Source organism: Glossina fuscipes, unplaced genomic scaffold, assembly GCF_014805625.2.
Source record: "Glossina fuscipes isolate IAEA_lab_2018 unplaced genomic scaffold, Yale_Gfus_2 110, whole genome shotgun sequence".
NCBI classification, from domain to species: domain Eukaryota; kingdom Metazoa; phylum Arthropoda; class Insecta; order Diptera; family Glossinidae; genus Glossina; species Glossina fuscipes.
In genome coordinates this window covers 437,291-448,771 of record NW_023998453.1, presented here as the reverse complement: position 1 = coordinate 448,771, position 11,481 = coordinate 437,291, and the positions used below count along the sequence as shown (strand labels likewise).

Genomic DNA, 11,481 nt, shown 5'->3' with positions numbered 1-11,481 from the left:
ACACCACGATGATTAATGGTTTGGGCGTATTGGGCTGGGGCGTAGGCGGTAAGTACTCATCTTTCAATAATTGACTTACGAAACGCTGCAAATAATTCATTCGCCACTTTTTAAGGTATTGAAGCTGAAGCTGTAATGTTGGGTCAAGCGATATCGATGTTGTTACCCGAAGTAATTGGTTACAAATTGGTGGGGAAGTTAGGACCTTTGGCTACTTCCACTGATTTAGTGTTAACTGTAACCAAGCATTTACGGCAGCTGGGTGTTGTCGGTAAATTTGTTGAATTTTATGGTCCAGGAGTAGCAGAACTGAGTATAGCAGACCGTGCTACAATTAGTAATATGTGCCCTGAATATGGCGCAACTGTGGGCTATTTCCCTATCGATGAGAACACTTTAACTTATATGAAACAAACGAGTAAGAAAAAACATATATATATATACATATCCTGACTGTAATATTTTTAACTAAAATCCAGATCGTTCCGAAAAGAAAATCGACATTATTAGGCAATATTTGTTAGCTACACGTCAAATGCGCAATTATGCTGACGAATCGCAAGATCCACGGTTTACCGAAACTATTACTTTGGATCTGTCCACAGTAGTTACATCGGTATCGGGACCAAAACGCCCGCATGATCGTGTTTCTGTAAAGGATATGAAAGCAGACTTTGCCGTTTGTTTAACAAATCCTGTAAGTTTTAATTATTTTCAGATATTTGTTATATTCACAAGCGTTGACGTTGTTTACTTCTCATTATTATGTGATAAACAAAGCCCAGTGATGGTATTTTAAATTGTTATAAATTTCTTTTTCATTTTTTTTTTTTTTTTTAATATATCTCACTTTTCTACACATACTGAACTTCGTATATCACATATATTGAAATTTTAATTATACGCAAATCATTTTACTTATTTTCTTTTTAATGATGTTTTTAAAAGAACGAGTTATCTAAAAGAAACAGCAACTGTGATGGTGTATGTTATTAAATAAAATCACGGCTACTATTTCCTTAGATAACTCGATATAATTTTTTTTTTATTTTACTATTTTTCAAGGTATAAAATAATTTTATTTCAGATCCTTTTAGATTAAAAACATAGTTATCCGCGTTTAACAAACTTTTAACGTATTAGCTCTACTTGACTAAACTTTCCTCCAATGAGTTTATTAGTGTTGTATTCTTATAAAGTTCAACACCTTCAGTAAATTTGATAATTGCCTCGTATTAGGTTTTTTATTTTTTTTAGATTCAATATTAATTTCTGCCAAGTCAAGCATCGAATTACTTTTTTTTTTTTCCTTTCGATAAAAATAGTTGCTTTGTTTGGAAATTTTTGCAAACTGCAAGAATAAGAAATCACCGTTTGGCACCAGCATCTTCAATTCATTATGCCATTTGTAGCAAATACAAACACGTACCGAGGTAAATTTTCTTTTCACAAGGTTCTTTAACAGTTCTCCAATTTTGGGTCCGCAGCCACACATCTCAAAGGGTAAAAGCCGAAAACAAACTTGAATTCAACTTCTTTTCATTCTATATTGTAGGTTTGGCATTTGATAAAGCAAAAAAAGCAGTTTCACTTTATTTTATTTTTTATTCTTTATCTGTGCTGTCATATATGTTTTGTAGGGTGCTGTATACCACTTGTGGTACAGGGTATATAAAGGTAGTGCGGACGTATGTAACACGCGGAAGTGCTTAAGATAATCCCTTTGTTATACTGACCAAATTTCATCAAAATGTTTCAAGAATTGCGACCTGTATCTTGAACACAAATTTACATGGACAGACATTAGGCGGACAAACATGCTTAGATCAATTCAGATTAAAAGTTGGCTCTGTCTTAAGCCCTTCTGCGTGTTACATGCGGCTGCACTAATCTAATATACCCTTTAGCTCAAGTGGTGTAGGGTATTCAATAGTCGGCCTGGCCTGACCCGACCACAATGTATTCGCCTTTATTTTTTGAATAAATAAATTTAAAAAGAAAATTGCAAACTGCTGCATAAAAAAATATATGCTTCCGCAATAATTAGAAGTTTATTTTCACTTGGCCCATTAAGCAGAGAGGTTCATTCAACCTTTCAAAGGTACTCAATAGAGGTTGTTGGCAGGAAAACTGATGTTTACCCTACAAAGCAGAAACCATAAACTAAGTTAAGAATATTATTTATATACTTATTAATTACTGTTTAATCTTTGTCTGTGTGGTGTCTTTTTATTTTCGATACTTTTTATAAAGTCTTCTATTATTCTTACGCACTTCATTTAAAATACGTTGGTTTTATTTGATTTACTTCCTTCTTTTGCTGCTGTTAAATTTTTTCCATAGGTGGGTTTTAAAGGTTTTGCCATAGCTCCAGATTCTTTACATGCTTCTGGGCAATTTCAATGGGACGATAACAAGAGTTACACTATTAAGCATGGTTCAGTTGTCATCGCTGCTATTACCAGCTGCACAAACACTTCTAACCCTTCAGTTATGTTGGGTGCTGGTCTTTTAGCTAAAAAAGCAGTTGAGAGAGGACTGAGTATCATGCCTTATATAAAGACATCTCTTTCTCCCGGCTCGGGTGTCGTCACATATTATCTTAAGGAATCCGGAGTTATTCCTTATTTAGAGAAGTTGGGTTTCAACATTGTCGGTTATGGTTGCATGACTTGTATCGGCAATTCCGGCCCATTAGATGAGAATGTAGTGAATACCATAGAGAAGAATGGTTTGATTTGTTGTGGAGTCCTCTCCGGCAATAGGAACTTTGAAGGACGAATTCATCCGAATACCCGAGCAAATTATTTGGCCAGTCCTTTGCTTGTAATTGCTTACGCTATTGCCGGTCGTGTTGATATTGATTTTGAAACAGAAGCTTTAGGCATCGATAACGATGGAAAGAAAGTATTTTTACGTGACATTTGGCCGACTCGTAATGAAATACAAGAAGTCGAAAATAAACACGTAATACCAGCTATGTTCCAGGAAGTATACAGTAAGAAAAATGATCAGTTTGATGAGCCAAAAAAAATTGCAAACTTTTTTATTTTTTTTAATTTTTTTTTTTTTTTTTTTTTTTTTAAGGCAAAATCGAATTGGGCTCTAAGGAATGGCAAACTTTGCATGTCTCCGAAAGTAAATTGTATCCTTGGAGTGGCGTTTCAACTTACATTAAACGCCCACCATTCTTTGAGGGCATGGCACTTATGCTACCTCCTCTAAGGAGCATAAGAAATGCTCGCTGTCTTTTATATTTGGGTGATTCTGTCACCACTGATCATATATCCCCAGCTGGATCGATAGCACGCAATTCTCCGGCTGCTCGTTATTTATCCGAGAATGGTTTAACTCCTAAAGACTTTAATTCTTACGGCTCTAGACGTGGTAACGATGCGGTTATGGCTCGCGGTACTTTCGCAAATATACGTTTAGTGAATAAATTGCTTACAAAAACCGGACCACGAACTACTCATATTCCCAGTCAAGAGGAAATGGATATTTTTGATTGTGCCGAACGGTCAGTTATACTTTTTCAAAAAAGTGCAAAAAAAGAAAAGAAATTATTTGAAACTCCTTTGATATTTTTATTAAAACAGATATCGTGAGGAAGGCACTCCATTGATTTTGTTGGTCGGCAAAGATTACGGTAGTGGTTCGAGTCGTGACTGGGCTGCAAAAGGACCCTTTCTGCTGGGCATAAAAGCGGTTATCGCTGAATCCTATGAACGTATTCATCGGTCCAATTTGGTGGGCATGGGAATCATACCATTGCAATTTTTACCAGGACAAAATGCCGAATCATTAGGTCTTAGCGGTCGCGAAGTGTATAACATCAACATTCCAGAACAAGGATTAAAGCCCGGCCAACATATACAAGTAGAGGTAAGAAATATAATTTTCTTCTTCGTATTTCTATGTCTATGAGTAATTTCACTCGTTTTTTTTTTATTTAAGGCCGATTGCAATGTTTTTGACACCATTTTACGCTTCGATACTGAAGTCGATATTACTTATTATAAAAATGGTGGCATTTTGAATTATATGATACGCAAAATGTTAAACTAGAAAAACAAATAACTGTAAAGTTTTTTACACATTATTTTATTCTTCTTTTTTTTTTTTATGAATGAACGTTACGGTGATTCTTTTTGGTGTTTTAAAATATTAAATAAAATTTTTCTGTGCAATTTTTTTCTATACAAAAGCTTTTTTCAAACAATGGTAATACAGGAATTACTGTTTTACCATTTTATTTTTGTTCATAATGCAAGTTCTCGAATCGTTTTAATCCAAACATTTGATAATTTATATATATATGTATATAGTGGCAGCTATAATTTTGTAAAAACACGCAAGAAATTGCTGAACATTCTTCTCATTTTGTAAATTTAATTCATTTTGAAGTCGGTTTGTTTAGACATTAGGGAAGTGCAGTGATTTATTTAACTGTATTAAGCAACCAACAAAAATGAACTAAACCAAAAAGAAATATTACGCCAACAAACGCAGAATTGATTTTGGGCAGATGAATTCGTGAATAAAATATAATTTTATTCAATCATCTCCAAGATTTATGTTCGGTAGCTTTTTAGCAAGCACCTAATTAATAACGTTTCGTAATATACTACGGAATGTGAAATTGAACATTGATGCTTCGATTAACTTAATAAATTTTGTCAATCATTTTAGCGCATTTAATGGAAAAAAAGGTCGACGCGAATTTTTTCTTCCAATGTTTTAATCTTGATTTTGCGAGAGTAGTGTGAGTGATAGTACAATTGGTTTTTTTCATTAGTGTTCTCTTCAATTTTTTTTCCAAACATACTTTTGAAGGTCCAACTTTTCCTTTGTGTCGTCAATAATATCAGCAGCAATAAAGGGGAAAACATTTTATATCAGTTAGTTTTTGAAAATAATATTTAATATAATTCTCATCCCTATGTCGTTATGTATAATTCACGAGTCAAATAAGTCATGTTGTTTACCCGTATAAAGGTGCGGAAGCTGATTGAACCGCTTTTTGCTAACCTTTTAACCGGTGCTAAAAAAATATTTATCTATCTCCACTCCTTGGTGAATATGTTGTCTCGACTGTTGCAGTTATTTTGGCCGGACGTTGTGGACGTATTCGTTGATAGATCGGTTGTGTTTCGTTGCAGTGTTGGACGAACTTCGTAAAATGTCGACAGTATTTGAGATCTACAGGTGCTGCGAAATGTATCAAAGCCATTTTACAAGTACTCAAAGAAGTTGTACGAAGTGAATAGTTGTAAAAAAAAATTTTTAAGTTTAAAAATATTGAAAGAAAATATAAAAAGTTTGACAGAAATTCCTCGTATTTTCATCATTATTATCATCGCTCAGTCAAAATAAGTTTTCAGAATTGTTCAAAACTTTTATTTCATTAATCGTTCATGCGTACAAGAGTGAAGGCTGGCGGATGGTATCTAAAGATGGCGGTTGAAAAATGGTTCGATTAAGGCTAAATTGAGGTTGATGAGCAAAAAAACTTATAATTTATTTAATTTGAGATACGTAAATAAATATAAAAATCACATGGTCGATGTGATTGGTCACGAGACGAATCGATATATTATCTAATGCGTGCTGTGTCATTGCATTCCAAACACCTACTTTATCAGAAGATGAGAATGCCACTAACTGGCACCCTCTAAAAAATAAAAACTCTGCTTGCACATTTACATTAAAAATTCCGATATCGGCTTTTTATGCCACCCTCGTGAATGCTCGCACCACAGTCGTATTTGACTTCCGTTTGTAATGGGAACCACTTTGCGTGTGCATGCAACGTGATGTTTCCTATTGCAATAGGCATTGGGAAACCTTTAAGAAAAAAATTGTACGTTTACGTTAAATTAATTATTTTTTTTTTTTAAATTTTACCTAAATTGGCAAAAAGTATTGGACTTAGGCGGCACTTGTCATGGGTGACGGAAAATCACTGCAGATGTTAGAATACGGGTTATACTTAGAAGTGGATAGGTTCTGCTCATATTACATTATTAATTTAGTTATTTAATATATCATAACTAACGCTTTAACTGACAATTAAAAGCAACTAAAAATGATCTTAATTCGTTTGAAAAAAAAAAAGAATATATTTCTTCTCGAAATATCCAATTAGTGATAACTTCAGTTTAAACGAAGGCTGGACGTTACAAAAAGCCACACGAACCAAAGTAAATAAAAACTCTGTTCTCAAAATATCTAAATGGCATTATTTTTTTTTTTTTTTCTTTTATTAAAGAGCAGAGTTAGTTCAATGTATTAAGAAGAAAAAAAAAATTTTAATTTTTAAATATTTAGTTAAGAGCGAATTTCGCTTTAATCGCTGGATCGAAACTGAGCGAATGTAACTTCGATTAGAAAACATATGTGATTTAGAAACATTAATTGCTTTTTCCTTTACACGAAAAGTATGAAACGGAATTAAAAAAAAATGATGATTTATTCTTCCCCAAAACAATTATAAACCAAATGTTAATTGCTTTCATAATTTGAGATTAAGATTAACTTCTTTTCGGTAACATCTAACTGAAAATGAAGAAAGATAAATGGAAGAAGAAGAAGATAGAAATTCTAGACTTTAATTAAAAGTATCAGTATGACACCAAAAGAAGTTGAGGTTATTTGCATTATTTGCAAGAGATAAAAATTTTTGTAATTGCAGGTTTCGGCTTGCATGATGCATACTAAACTAAACTGAAACGCTCCTCTTCTCCGCTATCAAGAGCGTTATAAAGAAACGATAGCAAATAATCTATGGAAAATAACTTAATTACCTTTGTACTCTTTGTTACAATTTTTTTGTTGTTTTGCTATTATTTTTATTATTGCATCTATTTACTTTTCAAGAAAGTTTTTTCTTTCTTTTTTTAAATTGTCGTTTCTTTTGAAAAAAGAATGTGTTTTTCTTTTCTTTTTTTTTTTTTTGGTTCTTTTCTAATTAAACATACAAATAAATTACATAGAATAGAATAATAATAAGTATTGACTTAAGACGTTACATAACAACACATTTATACAATTTATTTAACTACTAAACAAAAATTTAATTCATTACATTGAATTAAAAGAGAAAACAATCTCGTTATAAAGGAGACATTGGAAAATATTGCTCTAATTGCGGCTTATGTTAAGTGGTGTAAATTATAAAAATAAAACATGATTAGTGGAGCTGTAGATAAAGCAATAAGAAATTAAAATTTTTAGTTATTAGTTTTTTTTTTTTTCATTTTTCTTTCTTTTTTGTTGTTGTATATTGACAAATTCAGTTATAAACTTTCAAATTCTTATTAAAATATAGTATTTCTTAGACTTTTGCTTTTTAGTCTAGATTTAACCCTCTACATATTACTATGTGGCCACCATGAGAGTATGAAGGAAATACTAATCAAACTAAATCATAGATAACATCCGAAAAATAGACATCATCGAAGATCAATTTCATCATCTCATGAAAACGGGAGCAACAATGACAATTTTGACTTGCGACGCCAACATTTCCAGAAAGTCAAATTTCTATTCATTTACGTGTAGCGTGTAGCGAGATTTTTTGGTATGGTTTTCGAGACTTGTTTGTACATTTTTTTCAGATGCTAATGACAATTATTAGGTAAGATTTATTGCGAAGCAAATGGATGCTAAGATTTCATCTGTGTTGCATAAAGTCCATGAGACAAGAAGAAAAAAAAAAACGTTTTTTTTCTAATGTTTGAATTTTTCTGATCAAATACTTTTAAATTTTCAATTGATTTCGATTGCATCTGATTTGGTTTTAATATTGGGAATATTTCACTTTGCGCACGTGTATTTCTCGTTAATACATATCTATCTTGTTAAACGAATAAGACACACTAGTCTACTTAGCCCGTCCGTCGGCCATGCGGTTACGCTAATGTGGTGGTGTTCATTACATTGGCCTATTGATGTCTGCTTTTGGATGCTACGAACGAAATGTTAAAATTAATATGCCGCCATCTTCTCAATAATGGATATGAAAATTTGTGTTGACATATTCATAGTTTATAATATAATACATATAATATATATTTACATATATAATATTTATTATATTGTGCTTTATTAGTTTTATAAAATGTATGAAATTACTGCATTGAGTCAAAAAAGATAAGTGGACCTTAGGATGAATATGACTTTCCATTTTTTTTTTTTCGTTTAAATAAGCTTTTTTTAGATATAAACGCTGTTGCAATTCTTTTCTTTGCTTTTGCTCTTTCGAGATCTTAAAATTATTTTAGAAATAATTCACGTCTATCACTGTATCATCTCTCTACAGTGGTATTATTTCTGTTATTGTAACGTTTTGTTTTGTTTGTAAATGCATATATTTGTTAATAATTTCGCCGATTTATTTTACTAAGGATTTGTGCAAAATCAGGGCTTTATAAATAGTTAATTAAATGGCCGACGGTGGGGTAAAAATTATTGTAAATATTTACCAACGGATTTGGTGTTTATAACGTTCATCCACAGATATACGCTTAATAGTTTCGTAACCTAAAATTATGCTAAATGAGAAGGCTGCCGATTGCACTAAACGTGCTGATAAGCCTTTAAAGAAACAATTCAATTTCTCCTCACGCCAAAGTTCTTGGAAAGCTACACGCATACTTTCGAGACGTTGTACCTATAGTAGATTAGTGGTTAAAATTATTTATTCAAAATAAATATATATATATATATGTTATTAGTTAGAAATACCTGTAATCGGGCTCTTACAATATCCAAAGGATTTGTAAGAATAGTTGTAGTGAAGCCACCTAAACTGCCGGCAACACATTGTATGAGCAGGTGTGATACCCAAGGTGGGCATATACGACAAAGTTCATCTAAAATCATAAGAATCTAAGCTAGACAATGTTTTCATCTCGTTAAGCTTATCAAGAGATACCTTGATATAAGTGATAGAAAGCCCACCACATGGCAGAATTTGGTACGTAGGCCATCAAACTGGCGGTGTATCCTCTGTAAAAACCCCGAAATCCATCGCGTTGCATTATCTCTTTTGCTATGTCTATGGAAATGTTAAGTCGACTTCGACCGGGTCCTGTTTTTATGCCTAATGGATTGAGATCGCTTTTTGTGCCGGCATGTACGGCCATTCCCAATACCATAGCATGTTGTGAAATCACATCAAAAGGAACTATTATAGTTTGACCCACCAAACTAGCACAGCCTCCCGCTATCAAAGCTTTAACGCGGTGCCCTGCACCTATATCACTTAATATATGCCTCACACCTTCATAGGTGCTAATGTAAAATACTCCCGAGACAATTTGCACCGATGATATCCAGAAACCACGGTATAAGCCCGGAATGCCTTCGGAACGGTAAATTTTATACGCACAATCAAACATGCCTTTGTAAACATCACTTTTGTACTGCACTTGTAATTGAGTTTTTATTACGGTCAATGGAAATAGACAACAGCGTACGGAAAATGAGCTTAACATTGAGAGAGGAAAGAATTTTGCTTTATCCATCATATCCCACTCAATTGTACGTATGTAGGGAGCATCCAGCGTGTTACCCGAGCCACTAGTCACGCCGGACGCTACTGAAATGGCGGCACGATTCATGGCATACACCCACGCACACTTTGCCTTACCAGTTCGAAAACACTAGCTTAGAAAGGTCAGGGGTTCATAAGTGATTCAAGTATTATTATTAGGGTGTCGAGGTGGAAAAATTTACATATATACGCGTACAGAAATAATTTACAAATGGATGTCTGTTGTTTACTTGATGAAGGCTGCAATAAAAATATATACAAAAAACAAATTAATAAATAAAAACAACTGTACATATAAACATTTGACACTTTAGTAAACATATATATATATATATATATATGAGAGCCAGTATCTGAACTTCACGAAGTAATGCAAGAACTGGACTTTGTTTATTTTGTATATATTTACATATATGTACACATCTGATATTTTTGCTTTATGCAAATATTTCGAAATCTTTAACTTCTTAACTCTCATCAGCACATAGTTCTTCATTATATAATTATCGGTGTCATTGTATATATATGAGACATAATGATAGCCTCTCTTGACACTTGGGACTTGCATTTAATTACGTGCGTAAACATTTTGTTACAATGTTTGTATTGAACAAATATTTGCAAACAACGCAAATTCTTTGAGAACAAACATTAAAATATTAGTCATCGATCGATACATTCATTCACTTACTTAGCACATACTTTTTTTAATTTTTAATCTATCATTTTAATTTTTATTCAGAATCCATGAAAGCATTTACGTGTATATAATAAATAACAAGAAAAACACGGAAAAAATTTTTATTCTCAGTCTGACAGCGAAACATATGATTAACGATATGACAGAGTCACTGAGTTTTGTATACATTTTTTTTGCGACAGCTGTTATATTATCCGGAAATGAAGAGTTGCATTTTGATAGAAATTTAAAGGTTTGTTTTTTTTGATTGTTACCAGATGTTATCTTTATTAGCAATAAAATCTTAGTGAAATCCTAGAAGAATCCGTTCTAAGAACTTGCCCTTGTATAATGTGAACTTTAAGGTGAAAGAGCAAATACACATACATACATAGATGTTTTGTTTTCTAAGATTTTTTTTTTTTTATATTATTTTGTGTGTCTCGTGAGCAACTCGATCGTGCTCATCTTATGATTATTTTAACTTTTTTACAGCTTGCCAACGGACAGATATACCTGCTTAGATGTACTGAAATTTTACAGATTATCAAATAATAGCTTCTGCTGGCGATTTAAAAATTACAAATATCACTTTCAATGATGTACCAAGTTTACATAATTTCGTTTGCGGTTGTGTTCAAAAATCCCGACATATATCTAATCAATACTCGCAATAAGGCAATTAATCTTTGGGAGCGATACACAACGTTCGTAAACCTTTGGATATTTAAAACGTATAAATCAAATGCGGCCCTTTAACGGAGGGCGTTTATTACTGGTGGATCCACGATCTACGCACGGAACTAATCGAATAAATTTCGAACCCTCTCAATGATAGAAGCTTGTATTACTATAAGTGCTAAGCGGTATTGCGAAAAATGAATACAATGCAATCGTGTCCTTGCTGGTAAGTACCTTTCTTTCATTCTCCCATCTCCCATCTCATTAATAAAAATAATTGCTTGCTATCACATTCTCAATTTCTAATGGAAAACTGTACTGTTATGTGGAGGTATAGCTTTAACAGGGTGTAGTTTGAATGAAGTTAAAGCTCACGAATTTCTAAAATTTTTTATAAATTGGAAGTCATTTGTAAAAGGAAAAAACAAAAATTAAAAGGTCTTCCCTTCGCAAGTATGATAAACCCTTCCCAAGAAAGAAAAAGCCTTCATAAGAGAACATTAATGCCTGGCAGGAGCATCTAAAATCTGTAACCATCCTCTTTATTTTTTATCTGAGGTTA

At 32.7% G+C, this 11,481-nt stretch overlaps 2 protein-coding genes across 2 annotated transcripts in view; one reads left to right on the top strand and one right to left on the bottom strand.

Moving 5' to 3' along the window:
• Window positions 1-4,202, top strand: part of LOC119638870 (cytoplasmic aconitate hydratase-like) — a 5,933-nt gene extending 1,731 nt beyond the window's left edge. The window contains exons 5-11 of the mRNA XM_038035949.1: window positions 1-48; window positions 116-418; window positions 480-697; window positions 2,344-2,998; window positions 3,088-3,520; window positions 3,600-3,885; window positions 3,958-4,202. The exon at window positions 1-48 is cut by the window's left edge and continues 160 nt beyond it. Coding sequence (XP_037891877.1) covers window positions 1-48; window positions 116-418; window positions 480-697; window positions 2,344-2,998; window positions 3,088-3,520; window positions 3,600-3,885; window positions 3,958-4,068 — 2,054 coding nt within the window. The 3' untranslated portion in view covers window positions 4,069-4,202. The remainder of the gene's footprint in view (window positions 49-115; window positions 419-479; window positions 698-2,343; window positions 2,999-3,087; window positions 3,521-3,599; window positions 3,886-3,957) is intronic.
• A 2,964-nt stretch (window positions 4,203-7,166) lies between these two features.
• Window positions 7,167-10,369, bottom strand: LOC119638882 (solute carrier family 25 member 44). The gene is made up of 4 exons (XM_038035965.1): window positions 10,251-10,369; window positions 8,939-9,799; window positions 8,749-8,876; window positions 7,167-8,674 (listed from the first exon to the last, which is right to left on the bottom strand). The coding sequence occupies exons 2-4, from the start codon at window positions 9,624-9,626 to the stop codon at window positions 8,483-8,485; spliced, it is 1,008 nt and encodes a 335-aa protein (XP_037891893.1). The 5' UTR covers window positions 9,627-9,799; window positions 10,251-10,369; the 3' UTR covers window positions 7,167-8,482.
• Between the last annotated feature and the right edge of the window lie 1,112 nt (window positions 10,370-11,481).